The sequence below is a fragment of the Trachypithecus francoisi genome, unplaced genomic scaffold (genome assembly GCF_009764315.1).
Source record: "Trachypithecus francoisi isolate TF-2019V2 unplaced genomic scaffold, Tfra_2.0 Lachesis_group10, whole genome shotgun sequence".
Lineage (NCBI taxonomy): Eukaryota > Metazoa > Chordata > Mammalia > Primates > Cercopithecidae > Trachypithecus > Trachypithecus francoisi.
Window position 1 is genome coordinate 5,366,619 of NW_022681455.1, and position 22,211 is coordinate 5,388,829.

Consider the following 22,211-nt stretch of genomic DNA (forward strand, 5'->3'; position numbering starts at 1 on the left):
GGGCAGTAGACTGAGATCCTGTCTCTTTTAAAAAGAAAAAAAAAACGACCTCTCTCTAGGTGCTGCCTCTGACTCTTTCCTTTACCTTTTCTCCCCATTCTGTGCCTCCTGGTAGCTAGCTTGTGGTAAAGCCTCCATTTACTACATCATACCCAATTACATTCTGAGTAGCAAAGACCATTTAAAAACTTAAGGTTCACTCTTTCTACAGCTAGTGACGAATGGAAACTGCCTCTACAGGCCTCTGAAATATTCAGCAACTCTTTTTATATTTGTGTTTATGGTCTAGGCTTTTCACCTTTTATTATTATTATTATTGGATTCCTTTGTTCTTGAAAAGCAAAATTAAAAATTAGAACACACTATTTCCTTGTGGCAGTGTGTTATTACAGCTGCTTTAGTTTCAGGTTTTTTTCCTGTCCAAATGTGGTTTATTATTTTCTGCTAACATTTCAATTGTACCAGCATCCTAAGGCTATTATAAGAGAGGTTATCATTTTAGAATTAGAAAGAAAGAAATAAAATAACCCTTTAGACTATTTTTATGCTTGTGGATTTTGTTGTCATTTTTAATATTTCCCAAGTGTTTTCTGTATATTTTGTACTGTGCTTGGTAGATCATTTCTTTCAGAGTAACTAAGGTGGGGATTTAGGATTTCTAACTTTTAAATTTCTCTTTCTGTCCTTGAGTTTACAGCCTTTCTTTGGCACAGTTTCTTTGCTAAACGTTGGCATTTCCCTTTCTAAAGGATTGGCCTCGTAGCACGGTTTAGATTAATGAGTGTGAAGGAGAGATGGATTGGGACCCTCTGTTTTTGACAAGGTATGTCGCCATGGGGGAGTCATGTCTTGTCTTTGCTTGTTGAAAGACCTGTGGTGGTCATTGAAATGCACCTCCCAGCATCCCCTCCAAGGGTCCAGGCTGATGGGATTGCAGATCGCCTCCAGCTGTCAGATTCTTGGGGAATTGCCTTAGCTGCAGGGAGCCTCCTTGCCCAAAGACATGCCCTTCCCAGGGCAGCCCACATCGGAAGACTGAATGTGGCAAGAATACAAAGGCCCTCCATGGGCTATTCTAATGGGCTGTCTGCTCCAGACCTCTGGCAAGGTTAAGGCTTCACTGGCCTGATTGTAGTTCGTTGGCTTCTCCCTCTGCCCAGTTTGCTGCCACTGTCTTCCATCCACAGGTGTTGATTCCCTTCAGATAACTTGCTTGCCAGCCCAACCTGCATAGGGACCTCTATGTGGTCCCATCCAGCAGAAATGTTCTAGGGCCCTGTGTTGTGAGTGATGTCCTGGTCAGGAGTGAAATCGCTTGATCATGGTAATAAGGAATCATGTCTTCCATATCTTTTCATATTTTTTAATCCATGACGCTCTGTTAGTATAAATGAAGTGAAAGGGATTGACAGTAAGAATTAGGTTTATAATTAATTGTTAGTGCTACATTCTTCCTAAATGGAATCACATCAAAAATTTTAAGTGTGTATCACTTTAATAATTTTTAAATCAGCTCTTTTGGGCTGGCTGGTGTTGCCTGGCTTGGGGAGTGTTATCCTTGGCAGAGTACCCCTTGGCAGTGAAGTAGCCAAGGCAGTTGTTGCATTCAAGCCATTTTGACTTGTCTGTACTCGCCTCACTGTAGCTTAGATGGAGTCTAGAGCAGGTTACTGTTTCCGATAAAAACGGGCCAACACCTTTAACCTCTGAGACTTGGGATCATTAACTATGAAAAGTGAAGTGCCTTGCTTGAAGCCAGTGGAGGGACTCAGTGGAAATAAGACATCACCCTAGGAATCAGGTGGAGAGAGGCCTAAGACCCACTTTTCCTTAGATGTCTAGTGAATGGGGAAAATGTATACTAGGGTTGATCTTTCGGGGCTAAGGAATTGGTACAAGGGAACCTCTTTAGAGAAAGGTTGAGATAGCAATGATTGAGCTGAACTATGATACTTTTAAGGAGCCCAGAAATCTTCCTGATTCTATGGCAGTTGGGCAGAGGATAACAGAGAGGTTCACTAATCTAGGGAAATAATACATTGAAATCGTTTGGGGTTTTATGTTAATTAAAATAAAATTATTGGATCTTAAGATACAGAGAAAAAGGCACTGAAAATTTTAGGGCTACTGTAATGAAAACCATCAGTGTGCCTGGAACTACACCCATTGCAAACTATTTTTACTGCTACTAATAACTCTCAGGTGGTTGGTATACAGGTGACCTAGAAATCATTAAGATTTAGGGGGAGCCCTCCAGCCTGGGCAGCAGAGAGAGACTCCGTCTCAAAAAAAAAAAAAAAAGATTTAGGGGGAGAGGGAAGATTCTCTTTCTACTCTTTAGGTTCATAGAAAGCTCAATTTCCTGATTGATTTCAGCCTCTTCTCTTCTGGCCTCTCCTAGCTCTACTGAGGAATTGATCATCAGTATAAAGTTAGTTATCGGACCTCTGTTATCAACCACTTTAACTCATTCACTCCTTTGACTTGCACTAGATACTCCATGAAAGCCTAGCCTTGAATCGGTGCCCAAATCTCTTTGTGCCTCCCGTTCCTGTAGCGGCTCAGATTTGCCACCTTAGCCAAGTCAAGGTTGGTGGCTCTCTCCTTTCTTACTTTTGGTCAGCTCACTGTACAAATTCCTTTTTTTCTGTTATTCTACACCATTTTTTCATTCTGTGTTTTTCTAGTCTTTGTCAGAGTAAAAGCTATATTTTACTGAGAAAATCTAGGTGACTAGGTGTGGATTTTGTTCTTAGTTGGACTGCTGATTACCAGCCCATCAGTTTCTCTAGAATTTTGTTTCATCAGCTTTAAATATATTCTAAACTATGTCATCTCACGATAAAATAAACAGCTACCATTATTTGACTATCCATCTTTCTCTGGAAACTTACTGTCCGTTCAGCTACAGTTTATGAAATATACCTTCCAATTACTGCCCAACACAGGCAGTGGTGGTTAGTTCATTCTAACGGTTTCTGTTGAGGTCACAATTGATTTCCAAATTATAAAATTCAGTAGATTGGGGAAAACACTTATTATGCTGAATCTTTCTGCTTACTCTTTTATTTATTGAATTATAGTGGGTTTCCAGTAAGCTAAAGTGTACCATTTGATAACTTTTGACATAATTATACACACACTAAACCATCACCACAATCAAGATCTACTCATCACCCCAAAACGTTTCCTTCTGCTCCTTCACTGTCCCTCTACCACCTCTTCTGCCCACTCTCCCTACCCACCAGGCCTAGGTAACTAGCGATCTGCTTTCTGTGACTGTAGGTTGGTTCGCATTTTCTAGATTTACGTTCAGTGAAATCCTGTTGTATGGATTCTCTCTGGCTTCTTTCATGTAGCAGAATTATTTTGAGATTCATGCATTTTGTAGCATGTTATCAATACTTCATTCCTTTTTGTTACTAAGTAGGGGGTTACATATTCTACAACATGTTTATTCATCCACTTCTTGTTGGCTATTTGGGTTGTTTCCAGGTTTTGGCTATTACAAATGAAGCTTCTAGAAATATTTGTGGACGAGTCTTTATATGGACATAGCTTTTATTTTTATTGAGTAAATAGCTACAAATGGAATGTCTGCATGGTAGGTCTATGACTGTTGTTTTGCTTTTTTGAGACAGTCTTGCTGTGTTGCCCAGACTGGAGTGCAGCGGCACGATCTCAGCTCACTGCAACCTCCGCCTCCTGGGTTTAAGCAATTCTCTGCCTCAGCCCCACAAGGAGCTGAGAATACAGGTGCCCGCCAGCACGCCTGGGTAATTTTTTTTGTATTTTTAGTAGAGATGGGGTTTCACCAACTTGGTCAGGCTGGTCTGGATCTCCTGACCTCATGATCCACCTGCCTCGGCCTCCCAAAGTGCTGGGATTACAGGCATGAGCCACCGCACCCGGCCATGACTAACTTCTAAAGAAACGATCAAACTGTTCAACTGGTTGTACCATGTTACATTTCCGCTGGCAGTGCCTAGGAGTGGAAGTTGCTCCTCATCTTTGCTGGCACTTATTACAGTCATTGTAATTTTAGCCATTCTAATAGGAGAGTAGTAGTATCTGATTATGATTTTAATTTGTCTTTTCTTTTCTTTTCTTTTGAGACAGAGTCTTGCTCTCTCGCCAAGGCTGGAGTGCAGTGGTGCAATCTCAGTTCACTGCAACCTCCACCTCCTGGGTTCAAGCAGTTCTCTCCCACCTCAGCCTCCCAAGTAGCTGGGATTACAGGTGCACGCCACCATGCCTGGGTGATTTTTGCATTTTTATTAAAGACAGGGTTTCACCATGTTAGCCAGGCTGGCCTAGAACTCCTGACCTCAGGTGATTCACCCACCTCGGCCTCTCAAAGTGTTGGGATTACAGGCATGAGCCACCGCTCCCTGCCTAATTTGTATTTTCTTAGTTGATAATGATGCTGAATATTATGTACTTATTTGCATTCATATAACTATTTGGCAAAGTATTCAAATATTTTGCCCATTTGTTTTCTTTCTTTCTTCTTCTTGTTTTTTTTTTTTGGTCTTGCTCTTTTGCCCGGGCTGAAGTGAAGTGGCATGATCTTAGCTCACTGCATCCTTGACCTCCCAGGTCAAGTGATCCTCTCACTTAAGCCCCCCAAGTAGCTGGGATTACAGGCACTCATCACAATGCCAGCTAAGTTTGTTCATATTTTGTAAAGATAGGGTCTCACTATATTGTCCAGGCTGGCCTTGAACTCTTGGGCTCAAGCAGTCTGCCCACATTGGCCTCCCAAAGTGCTAGGATTAGAGGTGTGAGCTACTGCACCTGACCCTATTATCTTTTTACTGATTTTTGAAACTTCGTGAATTTTGGATATGATTCTTTTGTGGGATGTGGGATTTGCAATATTTTCCCTCAGCCTTTTTATTAGTGTTGTCCCTCAAAGAGCAGAAGTTCTTTAACTTTGATGAAACCCAATTAACCAATTTTTTTCTGTTATGGATTATGCTTTTGCTATTGTTTCTCAGACATCTTTCCTAACCCAAGGTCACAAAGATTTTTCTACTGTGTTTTCTTGTAGAAGTTTTATAGTTTCAGTTTTATATTTAGATTTATGATTCCTTTGAAGAATTTTATGGATGATCTGAGGCACAGATTGAAATTTTGTTTTGCATATTGATATCCAGTTGTTCCAGCATAATTTGTTGAAATGACCTTTCCTTCTGCACTGCAAAGTCTTTGTACCAGTGTCTGGAATCAATTAACCATATATGTCTGGGGCTATTTCTGGACTCTCTATTCTGTTCCATGCATCTATTATTTGTCTATCTTACACAATACTTCACTGTCTTTATCACAGTGGCTTTATAATAAGTCTTGAAATCGGTTGAATTCTTGTAGCTTTGTTCTTTTTTCAAAGTGATTTTAATTAGATTGTTTGCATTTGATGTTATTGTTGATATAGTTGGATTTAAATGATCCTTTTGCTATTTGTTTTCTATGAGTAACATTTTGTTTCTTTGTTCTCTTACTTTGTTTGGATTAATTGTATTTTTTATTACTCCATTTTATTTCCTTTGTCTTATGAGCCGTAACTTTTTGTTTTGTTATTGTAGCAGTTGCTTTAGGGTTTACAGTTGTCGCAGTCTCCCTTTGAGTGTTGTTACCCCACTCCTGTATAGGGTAAGAACAGCAGACTTCCCTTTTTCCCATCTTGGCCTTTGTGCCATCACATATTTTAATTCTTATGTATGCTGTCAACTCCTAAATATGTTATGATTATTTTTGCTTTGAGTAGTTGATCAGCCTTTAAAGAGATTTACATAATAAGAAAAGCCTTTATCTCTGCTAAGTCCTTACCATCTTCAGTGTTCTTCGTCTGGGTTCCCAACCGATTTTTCCTTCTGCACAACCGAGGGCCTGCTTCTGCTAGTGATGAATTCTTTTGCATTTGTATGTCCGATAAAGCCTTCATCTTGCCTTTATTTTTGAGATATTTTCACGGGAAAGGAATTCTAGATTAATAGTTTTTTTAGTTTTATTTATTTATTTTTGAGATTGAGTCTTGCTCTGTCACTCAGGCTGGAGTACAATGGCGTGATCATGGCCCACTGCAGCCCCCAAGTCCTGGGCTCAAAGGATCCTCTTACTTCAGCCTCCTGAAGAGCTGGGACTACAGGTGTGCACCACCACACCCTGATAACTTTTAAAGTTACAAAAAAAAAATTATAGAGAGATGGGGTCTCACCATGTTGTCCAGGATGGTTTTGAATTCCTGGCCTCAAGTGATTCTCCTTCCTCTGCCTTCCAGAGTGCTTGGATTACAGGTGTGAGCCACTGTGCCCCGGCCCTTTTCATTTTTTAGAGATGTTATTCCTATCTCTTCTCATTTGCACTGTTTCCTGTGAGAAATCTGCTCTCAACTTTGCTTTTGTCTTTGTTTTTCTGTATATAATGTGTCTCTTCTCTCTGACTGGTTTTACAATGTTTTCTTTGTCACTGATTTTAGGCAGTTTGGTTATGATGTACATGGTTAAAGTTTTCTTCAGATTTCTTATGTTTGGAATTGGTTGAGCTTCTTGGATTTATGTTTTTCATGAGGTCTTGCAAATTTTGGTCAATTCTTTCTTTAGATATTTTCTGTCACTCTCTTCCTTTAGGTACTCCACTTGCATCTGTATGTGGGCACTTAAAACTTTTCCGCCACTGGTGCTCTGTTCATTTTTCTTTCAGTGATTTTTTTTTCTTCTGTATTGCATTTTGGATAATTAATATTGCTTTATCTTCAAATTTACCAATATTTCTTCTACACTGTCTTAATTTTCTGCTAACTCCAACCTGTGTATTTTTCATTTCATTCATTTGCTTCAGTTTGGATATTTTTAATATCATCCCTGTTTCAACTTAAAATGTTTAGTCTTTCCTCTAGCTTTTTGAACATAGCAAATATTATTATAATTTTAACTCATTTTTTTCCTACTAATTCTGACATCTGTCATTCCTTGGTGAATTGCTTTTGATTTTTCTGTTCTTTATGTGTTTTGTTTCTATTTTGCATGCTTGGTAATTTACTGTAGGATATTGCCAAACATCGTTAATTTTACCTTCTGATGCATTGGATATTTTTTACCTTCCTAATATCCACGAGCTTTGTTCTGGGATTACTTAGAAACACTTTGATCCTTTTAGGTCTTCTTTTTAAGCCTTATTAGGCAGGACCAGTATAGAGTTTAGTCTGGGGATCGTTTTGCCCAATACCTATGCCAGACCTGTCTTAGCTCTGTAACTGATAACCCGTGAATTACGAGGCTTTTCCACTTGGCTGTTGAGAACTGGCACTATTCCTGGTCCTGTGTGAGCTCCATCTTTATTCCCTCTAATCCTTTTGTGTGGTTTGTTCCCTGACCGCAGGTAGATTTTTCAACACACATGATCAGTGTTCAGTTGAATACTGAAGGGGTGGGTTCCTCTGCAGATCTCCAGAGTTCTCTGCACAGCTCTCTTCTCTCCTTTACTCTGCCCTGAGAATTCTAGCTATCCTGACTCGTCCAGACTCCTGGCTCTGTCTCCTCAAATCAAAGAGACTGCTGGGCTCTCCCGTGCTCTCCTTCCTTCCTGGAGCAATGTCAGGTCTCGCCCCTCCGGGGGGCCGGTGTCCTTGGTCACCTGGTGTCCCATGTTTTGAGTGGTGTTATTTTATATATTTGTCTGTTTTTTATTTTATTTTATTTTGTAGTTTTTCATATGGAGGGGTAAAACTGGTTTATTATTCTGTCCTTTCCGGATGTGGAAGTTTCTCTTTCATTTGAATCGTTTGGCTACTCCTTTTGGACCTTCCTTCCTGCAATTTTTATTACATCTCATTCCCCTATTCGCCTCCATTATATTCTTACATCTCTGTCATCACTTACTCTGTGTGCCTTTTTTGGTCTTCTTTTCTGATGCAGCTTAATGTTTGGGACAGGAACTCTTTGAAAGGGTGGCTAGTGTTTTCCTTCTCAGAGAAGGATTTGACTGGGAGATGGATACAGTCCTGAAGATGCATTTTTAGATCTGGTTTACAAAACCAGAATTTTTTGAATTTTATTTTCTAGAACACATCAGTGAGTTATGCTTTCATGTATCTCTTAGGATGTCTAAAACACACTTATTTTAAGGTTTCAGATTGTTTCATAAAAATAATCTCATCTGAGGTAAGTTAATGTTTTTTTTTTTTTTTTTTTTTGAGATGGAGTCTCGCTCTGTCGCCCAGGCCGGAGTGCAGTGGCCAGATCTCAGCTCACTGCAAGCTCCGCCTCCCGGGTTCACGCCATTCTCCTGCCTCAGCCTCCCGAGTAGCTGGGACTACAGGCGCCGCCACCTCGCCCGGCTAGTTTTTTGTATTTTTTAGTAGAGACGGGGTTTCACCGTGTTCGCCAGGATGGTCTCGATCTCCTGACCTCGTGATCCACCCGTCTCGGCCTCCCAAAGTGCTGGGATTACAGGCTTGAGCCACTGCGCCCGGCCATGGTTTTTTTTTTTTTTTTTTTTTTTTTGAGACGGAGTCTCGCTCTGTCGCCCAGGCTGGAGTACAGTGGCCCGATCTCAGCTCACTGCAAGTTCCGCCTCCCGGGTTCACGCCATTCTCCTGCCTCAGCCTCCCGAGTAGCTGGGACTACAGGCGCCCGCCACCGCGCCCCGCTAATTTTTTGTATTTTTAGTAGAGACGAGGTTTCACTGTGGTCTCGATCTCCTGACCTTGTGATCCGCCCGCCTCGGCCTCCCAGAGTGCTGGGATTACAGGTGTGAGCCACCGCGCCCAGCCGTTAATGTTTGATTATTTGTTTTGCTGGCTGTATTACTTAGCATTAGATTTATCCATGTGTTTTAGAATTTTGGGTTGCAGGGTCATATTCAGAGGAAGGTTTTTTTGTTCTTTACCCTTTCTCTGTTTTCTTTCTTCAGGTCCTTCTCCCCCTATCCCCCGTCTCTTGCTTTTCACCTTATAAGTGGTTTTGCAGATGATTCCACCCAATTCTCTAGGCTTGAAATCCAGAATGAGATTTCCTAGGGATCCATCAGATGTCTAGCACCCATACAACGAGGGGATGGAGCTGATTCTATGCCCAAGACTTGGATCCCTAATCTTACAGCTCCTTAGAGCTACAGCCCCATGCTGCATTTGGGTGACAATATTTGACTTCCTTCTGGCACCATCATGGAGCTTATCCCAACCCAGCCTCTGACTTGAAGCTTTTTGCCTCCCTCCTGCCACAAGCCCGCAGTGTGCCATCCTGCAGGAGGCAGGCTCCTGGTTCTTCTTGGTTGTGAACCCCAAGCCCAGCAGGCGCACTTTATCCTCTCTTCCTGTTTTGTTTCTGGCCTGTGGAGGTTTACATTTTGTATTAGTCTGTTTTCATACTGCTGATAAAGACATACCCGAGACTGGAAAGAAAAACAGGTTTAATGGAGTTACGGTTCCACCTGGCTGGTGAGGCCTCACAATCGTGTTGGAAGGTGAAAGACATATCTCATATGGCAGCAGACGAGAGAGGAGAGCTTGTGCAAGGAAACTCCCATTTTTAAAACCATCATATCTCGTGAGACTTACTCACTATAACAAGAACAGCACGGGAAAGACCCACCCCCATGATTCAATTACCTCCCACTGGGCCCCTCCCACAACACGTGGGAATTCAAGATGAGATTTGGGTGGGGACACAGCCAAGCGGTATCATTCCATCCCTATCCCCTCCCAAATCTCATGTCCTCACATTTCAAAACCAGCCATGCCTTCTCAACAGTCCCCCAAAGTCTTAACTCATTTCAGCATTAACTCAAAAGTTCACAGTCTCAAATCTCATCTGAGACGGGGCAAGTCGTTTTTGTCTATGACCCTGTAAAATCAAAAGCAAGTTAGTTACTTCTTAGACACAATGGGAGTACTGATATTGGGTAAATACAGCCTTTCCAAATGGGAGAAATTGGCCAAAACAAAGGGACTACAGGCCCCATGCCAGTGTGAAATCCAGTGAGGCAGTCAAATCTTTTTTTTTTTTTTTTGAGGCGGAGTCTCGCTCTGTCGCCCAGGCTGGAGTGCAGTGGCCGGATCTCAGCTCACTGCAAGCTCCGCCTCCCGGATTTACGCCATTCTCCTGACGCAGCCTCCCGAGTAGCTGGGACTACAGGCGCCCGCCACGTTGCCCAGCTAGTTTTTGTATTTTTAGTAGAGACGAGGTTTCACCATGTTACCCAGGATGGTCTCGATCTCCTGACCTCGTGATCCACCTGTCTCGACCTCCCAAAGTGCTGGGATTACAGGCTTGAGCTACCGCGCCCGGCCAGCAGTCAAATCTTAAAGCTCCAAAATGATCTCCTTTGACTCCATGTCTCACATACAGGTCAGGCTGATGCAAGAGGTGTGTTCCCATGGTTTGGGGCAGCTCTGCTCCTGTGGCTTTGCAGGGTATAGCCTCCTTCCTAGCTGCTTCCATGGGCTGGCGCTGAGTGTCTGCGGCTTTTCCAGGTGCCTGGTGCAAGCTGTTGTGGATCCACCATTCTGGGGTCTGGAGGACGGCGTCCCTCTTCTCACAGCTCCACTAAGTGGTGCCCCAGTAGGGACTCTGTGTGGGGGCGCCTACCCTACGTTTCCCTTCTGCACTGCCCTAGCAGAGGTTCTCCATGAGGACCCTGCCCCTACAGCAAACTTCTGCCTGGGCATCCAGGCATTTCCATGCATCTTCTGAAATCTAGGTGGAGGTTCCCAAACCTCAATTCTTGACTTCTGTGTACTCGCAGGCTCAACACCACATGGAAGCTGCTAAGGTTTGAGGCCTGCACCCCCTGAAGTCAAGGCCCAAGCTCTGCGTTGACCCCAGTAATGACTGGGATGCAGGGGACCAAGTCCCTAGGCACACAGCATGGGGATCCTGGGCCTGGCCCATGAAACCACTTTTTGCCACTAGGCCTCCAGGCCTGTGATGAGAAGAGCTGCCACAAATACCTCTGACATGTCCCAGAGATGTTTTCCTCATTGTCTTGGGGATTAACATTCTGCAGCCAGCTTGAATTTCTTCTCAGAAAATGGGATTTTCTTTTCTCTTGCATTGTCGTACTGCAGATTTTCCAAATTTTTATTCTCTGCTTTCCTTATAAAGCCAAATGCTTTAACAGCACCCAAGTCACCTCTTGAATGCTTTGCTGCTTAGATATTTCTTCTGCCAGATAGCCTAAATCATGTCTCCCAAGTTCAAAGTTACACAGATCTCTAGAACAGAGACAAAATGCCGCCAGTCCCTTTGCTGAAACATAACAAGAGTTACCTTTGCTCCAGTTCCCAACAAGTTCCTTATCTCCATCTGAGACCACCTCAGCCTGGACTTCTCTGTCCATATTACTATCAGCTTTTGGTCAAAGCCATTCAACAAGTCTCTAGGGAATTTCAAACTTTCCCACATTTTTCTGTTTTCTTCTGAGCCCTCCAAACTATTCCGGCCTCTTCCTTTTACAGTTTCAAAGTCACTTCCACATTTTTGGATGTGTTTTCAGCAGTGCCCCACTCTGCTGGCACCAATTTACTGTATTAGTTTGTTTTCACACTGTGGGTAAAAACATACCTGAGACTGGGAGGAAAACTAGGCTTAATGGACTCACAGTTTCACATGGCTGGGGAGGCCTCACAATCATGTCGGAAGGTGAAAGGCATATCGCACATGGTGGCAGATAAGAGAAGAGAGCTTGTGCAGGGAAATTCCTGTTTTTAAACCCATCAGATCTCATGAGACTTACTCACTTTCAGGAGAACAACATGGGAAAACCTGCCCCTGTGACTCAGTTTACCTCCCACTGGGTCCCTCCCACAACACGTGGGAATTCAAGATGAGATTTGGGTGGGGATACAGCCAAACCACATCGCCTTTTATCTTTCAACTTAGACTCTGCCGGTTAGGTTCTCTTTCTCTTTCTCTCTCTCTCTCTCTCTTTAAATCATGAATGTCACTGTTGTGTGTTAGGAGAACAAGGACACAGACCGTGCCTTCTTGGTCTCATGAGTGTGCTTTGTGTTGGAAGCTGAGTTAATGTGGTGTTGCACTGTCTGCTCCAGTGGAGGGCAGCATGGGGCTGTGCTGTCCCACACACCTGGTTCTGATCCTGGCATTTACTGTCTTCTGTAAACCGAGATCAGATATGTAAGCTGTCGCAGTCACATTTCCCTCATCTGCAAAGTGGGAATGAGAGTAATGATTGTGCAGTGTATATGCCAACCTCACATCAGCGTAAGTATGAAGTGAGAGGAGGCATGGGAAATGTTTAGCACAGTGCCCAGCACATAGTAAATGAACAGTAAATGTCAGTTACTCAGGAACACAATTTAGAAATGTTTATTTTTTCATATTTTATTAAAAAGTGAGATATTTCAGATTATGAGCTGAATTTCATGACATTCAGTGAAAAAAAATTACCCACTGAGTGTTTATGAGGTGCCAGGTACTGTGTTAGGTTTTTTACACACTGTTCCGTGCTGAATTGTCACAGAAACTCTGTGAGATATTCTTATTTTTGACAAAACTGAAGCAGCGCGAGGTTAAGTAACGGGCCTGAAGTCACTCAGCTGCAAGTGATAAAGCTGGGATTTGCTTCTAGATCTGTGTTGGCTCTTAGATCCAGGCTGCCCCGCGACCGACCAGCTTTATGGAGGCTGGTGTGTGAGCCTTCTGTCTACAATGCCTCTCTGTGTAGCCTGCAGGGATCTGAAGATGGTTTCCTTCGAGAATGGGTTGATGAGAGGATCGAAGACCAAAGGGCTGTGCTGTGGCTTTCCCTGAGGCTGGGATGCTATTGGACTGTCCCCTCTGCTGCTTGATAGAGAGCAGGAGCAGGGAGTGATCACTTAACCTAGTGCCTCTGAACCCATACCCAGATTTCAGAATGAGGGGCCCATTAACTGGTGCCATACTCCATTTCTCATTTCCTTGTGAGGTAGAGAAACGATCATATCATCTTACGATCCAAGCCCTAGTCAGAAGGATCCCTGTGTAGAGGAGTCCCAGGGAAACAGTGTGGAACTACACTTTCACACACTGGTCTTTCTGCCAAGCAGAAGAATAATAGCTGTGGGACCAGTTACGCCATTGCCAATGGTGGAGGAAATCGCCTGCCTTTTATTTTTCCCCTGTTGCTTTGTGTATGTCTTAGCAGGAGTCGTTGTGGCTGAAACAGTGTTAATATCTTCTGCTGTGTGCTTGGGAGGTCCCACACTGGAGGATTTTATTACCCTCTCTGAGAGGAAAGAGGTGTATTTACCATTAACTTTGTAGTAGGAATGGTTTTATTCCACTTGGCACTCCGCAGCGCTGGACTCCAGGGTACATGGTTGTGTGGACACATAGGATATATATGGCACTCTTAAAGAGTCACAGTGGTGGCATTGCCAGGTTTGTAAGGCCCTAGGTAGAGATGAAGTGTAAGTCATGAATGACTTCATGCTGCGTGTGAGGTGGGCTTTGGAAACAGAATCAGAGTTTGTATTCCCACATGGATGCTTCAGGCTTTAAAAGTGCCTCCTCTTCCTATGATTGCCAGCCACGTTTACTGAGTCCAGAAGACACTCTTTTCTCCTCTTAGGGGAGAGACGAGATGCAAACAGCAAGGGTGAGGAAGGCAGCCCTGGGAATCTTGTCTGTGGATTTTCAACTGTTGCTTTATCTAAGTGGGAGCTGTGTAAGAGGGTCGAGCTGGTATTCTTTTATCAGCAAAGCCCTGGATCTTTGTCTGGGACCTACAGTCTCATTGTATTCTTTTACCAGTTAGTTCTATGGCCTTGGACCCTGAGCTAATGTTAGTGCAAAATATTATACAACACCTATTGAGGGCGTTTTGGCAGTATTTATTAAAATCATAAAAGAGCCTTTACTCTTCATCTCAACAGGGTATTTAGTGACAGCATTGCTTTCAGTAGCAAAATACTGAATATACTCCAAGTGTGTATCAGTAAGACTTCTTATATGAATGTGGGCCACACGCAGGAATCTTTGGCAGGAGTAAGAAAAGGATTGAGGTCGTGCTCTATGCATTCATATAGAGAGGCCTCCAGACACATCATTCAGTGAAAAAAGTGTGGTGCCACGTAACGTGCACACTATGCTGCTCGTTATATAAGAAAGGAGGGAAAATAGAAACAGATACTTGTATTGGCTTCCATCTGGCAGTAAAAAGGAAACCCTGAGAGTTTACTGTAAGGGTCCAGGAGATTGGGGTAAGATGGGAAAGGGAGGTAAGTGAGACCTTCTTCGTCATACCCTATTACATAATGAGATGGATTCGGTTATAGTATTTTGATTTTGAACCTTGTGAACGTATTACCTATTCAAAACAAAACAATGTATAAAAGAATGCTGTTAGAACACTATTGAAACATCTGGAAAACATGGGCTCTATCGAAAGGTTATGGGTCTTCAACAGAAGCAGAAGAGATGGAATCATCAGGTGTCTTTGACGGTGGCGGCGGTGCGATTTCCCTTGGTTAGATTGTGGTTATCGAAGATGATCCCAGCTTTTTAAGAATTTATTTCCAGCCAGAGAGTCCCCTCCTTCCTTTTTCTTTCCACGTTCCTTTCCTTCCTTGGATACACGCTGTATAGCTGTTCAGAAAGTGTGAGTAGCAACACTTATATTAGACCACTATATTCTACTGTTTTTTTGTTTGTCAACTGAGGGAAAATCTATTTTAAAAATAATGCCAAACACCAGTGATTAATTGCATATTTGTTTAGTTAATGTAAAAAAAACATTTGCTTTCATGAAGGGTACCCCTGGTATGGTATAGAAAAATCACTGGTATATGCTCTAGTTTGGGCCAGGGATCTTTCAAAATTTAAATTCTACCACCCGTGGAAGGCAGTTCTGATAGCAAAGTCCCACCTTTAAATATAAACGATATGGGAACCAGCAGAAGAATCTCTTTAATGAATCAATCAATCAGGGAAATGGAATGTGATGTTTCTTCAGAATGAGATCCATAACAAAGGTGGGATGGGATGGAATGACATCTGCTTAAATGTTTACAGTATGTCAGACAGAGTGCTCAGCGCCTTCAGGGATTGGTGGGAAGAGACCAAACACACACACACACCACACACACACACACACACACACACCCTGCACGTGTCCCTGGTTGGTCTTGCCAAAGGTGCCCCATCCCTGTGGCAGGTAGTGTCCTGCCAGAGTTGAGAAAGGCTTAGAATTCTTGCTCTACCTCTTCCATTTGGGCTCATGTCACTGTCCTGAAGGAATTTCTACTTAATTCTGAAGTTCCACTTGAGGGATTGCTTCTTGACTTTGGGCTCTCCTCATTCTTGAACAAACTCAGCATCCTCATTCAGAGGAGAAATTCGAGTCAGTGTCCAGACCTTCAAAGAGGATCGCTGCCTCTTGAGAAAACCTGGGCTCCCACAGGGTCTTTTCTTGAAACCACTGGGTGGTCTCCCTGGGTGGGACAGCAATCATTCTCCCAGTGTAGAGAAGAGGCGGGCGGGACTGCAGGAGGGTAAGTAAGCTTCCCAAGGCTTCACAGGAAAAAAGGTAGAAGGCTGAGGCTTGAACCCAGGTGTGGTTTTCCCGAAAGTGTGCTTTCTTTTATGTGGCTCTAGGCTGAAAATTGAGGTGTATAATTTTTGACAATTGCTGTCATCTCAGAGTTCTGAAGCCATTAAAAGAGCTCTGAGCTTCATCTGTGTGGTTTAGGAAATTATTAAGTTCCCCTTCCCCCTCATAAAAAGAAAGAAGGGAATAGAAAAAAAACCACTTGGCATTATTTTCCACTAGATATGTAGTTCATATATGCACTTAATTATAGTCCCAATAAGAGGTTAGTCTTATGCAGAATGAATCCATATGATTTGGACATGCTTACTAAAAATTCTCCTCTATTAATATATAGCACGAAATACATAATTTTTAGTAAATATTCTGACTTCTAATACTTGACATGTAGAGCAAGTCATGCTCAACATAGTTTTGAGCTAGTTATTTGGCTTTTAATTGTATCTTTTAATACAACAAGCATGTCAAGATGCTTTTTCAGCTAGATATAATAATACCTACAGTAATTTTGGGATCACAGGGTGAAAAACAAGAAGAAAGTGTATTTTGGGGGTTATATCAAAGTATTCAAGAAATAATTTCACTACCAATGATTTTTTTTAAAAAATCACTGTTAATGTATCAATGTAACAATTAATTAATTTATTTATTTGAGACTGAGCCTTACTCTGTCGCTCAGGCTGGAGTGCAGTGGCTCAATCTTGGCTCACCGCAACCTCCACCTCCCAGGTTCAAGCAATTTTCATGCCTCAGCCTCCCGAGTAGTTGGTACTACAGGCATGTGCCACCACACCTGGGTAATTTTTGCATTTTTAGTAGAGATGGGGTTTCACCATGTTGGCAAGGCTGGTCTCGAACGCCTGATCTTAAGTAATCTGTCGGCCTCAGCCTCCCAAAGTACTGGGATTACAGGCATGAGCCACTGTGCCCAGCCCTCAATGTAACAAATTTAAATTGTTAAAATGTATAAGAGAATATGGTATATTGGGAAAAAGTTCACATTAATATAATTTACTTTCAAATAATTACTATTTATGTTTGAAGTAGAGACATAGTCTACTCAAAAATAGTGCTTTGCAAATTTTGGCCTTTTTTATGTTTAGTTGACACACAATTGTACATATTTATGGGGTATAGAATGACATTTTAATACATGTATACAATGTGTGATGATCAAATTAGGGAAATTAGCATATCCATAATGATAATCTCTTCAATAAATGATGCTGGGCAAGTCCTATCTTCCTCACCGTATACAAACCCAACTCAAAATTGTTTAAAGACTTAAATGTAAGACCTGAAACCATAAAACTACTAGAAGAAAACATGGATGAATTGCTTCAGGACATTGGTCTAGGCAAAGGTTTTATGGATAAGACTTCAAAGGAACAGATTTTGACTTTTGTCTATTTATGGGAAAGAGGCAAATCTTAAGAACTGAAGAAGTTCTTAAAGTAGCAGAACAAAGGAAATGAATGGTGTATAGATTTGGCATTCTTTGTGGGATTGTATAGATTTTAAAAGGAAACGGAGCAGAGGATCTGAGGGGGTAGAAAGGATTAAAAACTTCCTGATCTCATTAGACACAACTTTTACCAGTCTGTGTTTTCCGTTTTAGTTTCTATGGTGTTATCAATAGGTTCTGCTCCATTAAACTGTTAGTGTTTATCATCTCGGTGGATTCTGAAAAACATTGGCTAACTTCCCTGCTTTTCTTGCTTTGCTATGTGTAGTTTTCACTGTGGAGCAGTTACTTTCATTGTTGTCAAAAAAGACGCCTGCAGGATGCTTGAGGAGGAAGAAACTGAGGACTTTGGTGGCTGAGATCTTAAACCAAAAAAAGAGCAAGGGTTGATAAAACATATTTTATCTTAATAATTTGTTCAACATTACAGACATTTTCCACCCAAAGCTATAATAGTTTTTTCTTATGATAGAAATGGTGAAGCAAAAGCCCTTCAGTGAAGGAAGGTTCCTGGAGAAGGGAAGAGCCATCGCATCACTTCTCAGTTCTGTCCTTGAGTTGTGCTGACGCCATCAGCACCAGCGGCTCTAGTGGGCGTCTAAACAGGGACCTGTCTCTGTGGAGACCCAGCTTGCCATGAGACCATATGCAGTAGACTCTAACTGAGTTTAATAAACGTTGATTATGGAATAACTTTAATCAACAGTTGTAATTGTTTTGAGTGCTTACTAATGTCTTGAAGTGACTTTTTCTTGGACTAGGGGAACCTAAGGTATTACAGTTGTGAGAGATGAAGTTGTATAACTGAACTCTTCCGTATTTATTTAGCCTATCCAAAATGATTTTTTTTTAACAGAACCTAAGGACATACTGAGAAAGTAAACTTGTGTAGAACTTACTTTACCGCTATGTTCCAAGCATTTAGGTAATGTTTAATTACATACAATTAATTACATTTAATTATATGAAATCATGATGTTAACCCTGAGTCCTGTTCCTGCTTTTGGTAAAATTCAGGCCAAATATCAAAAGCCAGGTACACAAAATATATCGTTCCAAACTGTTCTCATAAAATGTTTTTTGCTTATCTGCCAAGAGTTATTAAAAAAAAGATAAAAATTATTTTGTCTATCAGTCCTTCTGCTCTCAGCTTACATGTCCCAAGGCGTCACACATTTCCGTTTGTTAGCAGGATTGTCTCTGGTGCTTTTTACAAAAATATTGATAGGGAATTGTTGGTCCTAAAGATGGGCAAGGATACAGGTGTATAAATTCCTTCTTCTCAGAATACAATCCCAAATAAGCAGTGGCTCTGCATGTCCGAGCTTCCACACAGAAAAGTCGACTACTCTGGGGGAGCTGGGGACATTTCTCCAATGGCCTGCAACAAGGCCACCTTTTTTTTCCCCAGTTAGGAAAAGTGTTGATGCGATCACAGCAATAAAAAGGAATGAACTGTTGATAGTTGCAACAACACAGGTGAATCTTAAAATAACCATGGTGAAAGAAGCCAGAAAAAAAGGAGTACATTCTGTATGATTTCATTTTTATAAAATTCTAGGAAATGCAAACTCATGTATAGTGACAGAAGAAATCAGTGGTTGCCTGCGGATGTCGGGGGTCAGGAGAAGAGTGGGGCAGTGGGCGGGAGGTAGGATTACAAAGGGGCATGAGAAAACTGGGAGGTGATGGTTATGTTCATTATCTTGATTGTGGTGGCAGTATCATGGGTGCATACGTATGTCAATATTTGTCACATTGTACATTTATATCTGTGCACTTTAATGTTTGTCTATTATACCACAGAGAAAATAAGAAGGAGAAATATTGTATGACTGTTGTAAACAGAGATCAGTTGACACTTGTCATAGACAGCAGGTAAGAAGGAAAATAAATGCAATTAAAACAAAACAAAGAAAAATCTGCCTTCTACTGTGGAATCTGGGGCATAGGAAAGCCCCCTGTGTTTGATAATTACACTCTTATCTAATGTTTGACTCTCAAAATATCTTTGTTGATGGGCAGGAAATTATGTTTTAACTGCCACGAGCTGGGTTTTGGGGCCGAGTGCCGTGGCTCGTACATGTAATTCCAGCACTTCGGGAATCTGAGTCAGGAGGATTGCTTGAGGCCAGAAATTCAAGACCAGCCTGGTCAACACAGCGAGACTTCATCTATAAAGTAAAAAAATTAGAGAAATTAGCTGGGCATGATGATGCGTGCTTGTAGTCCCAGCTACTCAGAGGCTGAGCCAAGAGGATTGCTTGAGCCCTGGAGTTTGCAGTTACAATGAACTATGATTGTGGTGCCACTGCACTCCAGCCTGGGTGACAGCGTGAGATCCTATCAAGCAAAACAAAACAAAACAACAAAACAGCAAGAGCAGGGGTTTTGGAGTTGGGCAGAGCAGACCTGGATTTGGCACAGTGGCCCAGTCATCTGCTAGCTGTGGGACTTGGGGCAAAACAGTTGCCTTTTTTTTTTTTTCCCCTGAATCTATGAAATGGGTTGGTAGAAGCATAGTAAGTCTTCAATAGATGGAAGCCATTCTTGTCATTATTTTTATTTGCTTCACATTGTGATTTACACAAGATTTTTAAAATGTAGGTAGTTTGGGGTGAGAATATACAGTATTCTAAATTCACGAGGGGCATGTCCATATTACCATGGAGAATCGAGTACTTTAGCAAAGCGTTGCCTAAAAAAAGAAGAGGTCAGCACGGGAAGGGGAAGGAGCACAGGGACAGGAACATAGGATTTGTCAAAATGCCCACTTTTTTCTGTGTTCTTCTCAGTGGGCATCGAGTTCCTAGGTGACCCTCTGATATGGTTTCACTGCTTTTGGTGACTTTTGCTTTTTGGTGACTTTTGCTCTTTGCAGGCTTTAATTGTTTTAAATTCATTAGTCTTTTCCCTTGTTAAATAGTAAGGCCATTGCTTAAATTTCAGCACTTTTTCTCAAAAGTGCTATATTTATGTTTGCTTATTTAGAAATTCATTCTGGCGTTTAGCATATGTACCTTTTATCATTCATCTATAGGAAAAATGTTGGACTTTTAAAATGTTTTGCTTAAAATTGACTGATAGATTTGGTTTAATCTGACTTTATTAGCTTTATAAACTTAAAAATAATATATATATCTATGTATACTTATGGAAGTAAAAGTTGATCAGTTTATCTTAAATTGGTCATATTGTTGATATATAAGTTTGGAGGAATATATGGTAAAAATATACTTTTTTAAAACTCTGAAATAATGTCATTTTCATATATAGAAACTAACAGAATTACTTGCTTTCCCATGATCTTGGCCTAGTTTTTTCTTCTGCCAGCTGGTGGCAGGGATTTGACAAGTGATTGATTTGGTTTCAGAGGGTCCTAGAATTACACAAAGTGTTTTTTATATTGGAGAAGACATGCCCAGTTTTTCACAAGTTTTAAGATTTATTGCCTCTTCCTAACATGTTGCAAATTAGTTTGTTTGCTATTTATTTTACTCAGAATGTAGTAATTGGTGTCATTAGTGGAAGGGAAAATTTGATCACAAGAAAGGGCAGACAGCTATTTAACACTACTTATTTGTTTCTTTGGTAACTTTGCAGGGCTGGAGATAAGATGGGTAGACTGCTACTTTCCTTTTACACATCCTTCCTTTGAGATGGAGATCAACTTTCATGGAGAATGGCTGGAAGTTCTTGGCTGCGGGGTGATGGAACAACAACTGGTCAATTCAGGTACAAAAGAATCCCACATTTTATTTACACATGCTCTAAAGGAACCCTCCCTTCTCAGGCAGCTCCACTGCACACTTGCAGGTATTTACATACTTCTATGGGGACAGCAGCATCATTGGTCTCTCTTCAGATTCCCCTCTAGATTTGTCTTTGATGCTAAGCCCTGGAAAAACTTCTTTCTCACATATCTATTTGCGAAGGCTCTTTGTCTTTGGAGATCCTCCTTGTCAGCACTTGGCTGCTGGATTTGTACTTTGTGATTTTGCATTCGTGGATATGTTGCTTTGTAATTGCCCCAAAGGCTTTTGCTGCATGTCACAGGAGTGTAGTTTGTCTTTCAGACTATTGAAGAACAAAGACAATGCATAATCCATTTCTGTTCTTACTGCACTTAGTATAGTGTCCCAAATTCAGCAAGTATTTTATAAATGCACTAAAACGCAGCGTAAAAACACATAGGCCCATGATGCTTAATCCATCACCTCCCTCTGCATAGGCAGTGCCACCTGACTGAGAGAAAATGGAAACACAAGGTTGCTGATTGAATTCTACCCATATCTATAGGCATTTCAGAAAGATCTGTCTGGCTCTTTTCTGTCAGACCATTGCTGTGAGTTCTTTTTTTAAGTCACTGAGTTTAGTATTTTTTTAAGTAACTATCTGAATTTAGCATTTTTTAAAGTCACTATCTGAATTTGACTTTTTAAGTCACTGTCTGAATTTAGTACTTTTTTGAAGTCACTATCTGAATTTAATTTAAAAATATTACAGGCTCGTGCCTATAGTCCCAGCACTTTAGGAGGCTGAGGTGGGTGGATCACCTGGGGTCAGAAGTTCGAGACCAGCCTGGCCAACATGGTGAAACCCTGTCTCTACTAAAAATACAAAAATGAGCCGGGTGTGGTGGTGTGCCTGTAATCACAGCTACTTGGAAGGTTGAAGCATGAGAATCACTTGAACCTGGGAGGCCGAGGTTGCAGTGAGCCGATATTGCTATACTCCAGCCATCCTGGGCAGAAGAGCAACACTCGGTCTTAAAAAAAAAAAAAAAAGAAAGAAAAAAATATATATATCCTCCAAGAAAAAAAGGGAAAGTTGGTTTGGACTGGGCATGTGAGCTCACTGCATGAGCAGTGAGGAAATGATGTAGGTTGTTCAGGAACCCTATCTTGTTCTGCTCCCTTAGAAGGACACTTGCTGCTTGACCTTGGAGGGCAGTTCTGACTCAGGGTTCACCGCCCAGCCTCTTGTAACAGAATGAAGAGGAGTCCTTCTTGGTAGCTAAGAAATGTGAATAGACCATGGGTAAGGACATATCTGTAGGGATGGGCTTGGAAAATGAGGATGAGCAGGCAGGGTGCATAAAGTGCAAGAGCTTGTGTTACCTCGGCTGGGAGACTGGAGGCCTGGCCTTCCCTTCTTACTCTTAGGTACTCTCTATCTGCAGAGGCCTGGACTC

The 22,211-nt window shown here is 41.7% G+C and overlaps 1 protein-coding gene across 6 annotated transcripts in view; it reads left to right on the forward strand.

Annotated features, from left to right (window-relative positions):
- The window catches only part of FARS2 (phenylalanyl-tRNA synthetase 2, mitochondrial), a 537,773-nt gene that overhangs the window by 172,488 nt on the left and 343,074 nt on the right, over window positions 1–22,211 (forward strand). For all 6 annotated transcript variants that reach the window (XM_033216106.1, XM_033216105.1, XM_033216109.1 and 3 more), the window contains one exon: window positions 20,621–20,752. In XM_033216106.1, the coding sequence (XP_033071997.1) occupies window positions 20,621–20,752 (132 nt within the window). The remainder of the gene's footprint in view (window positions 1–20,620; window positions 20,753–22,211) is intronic.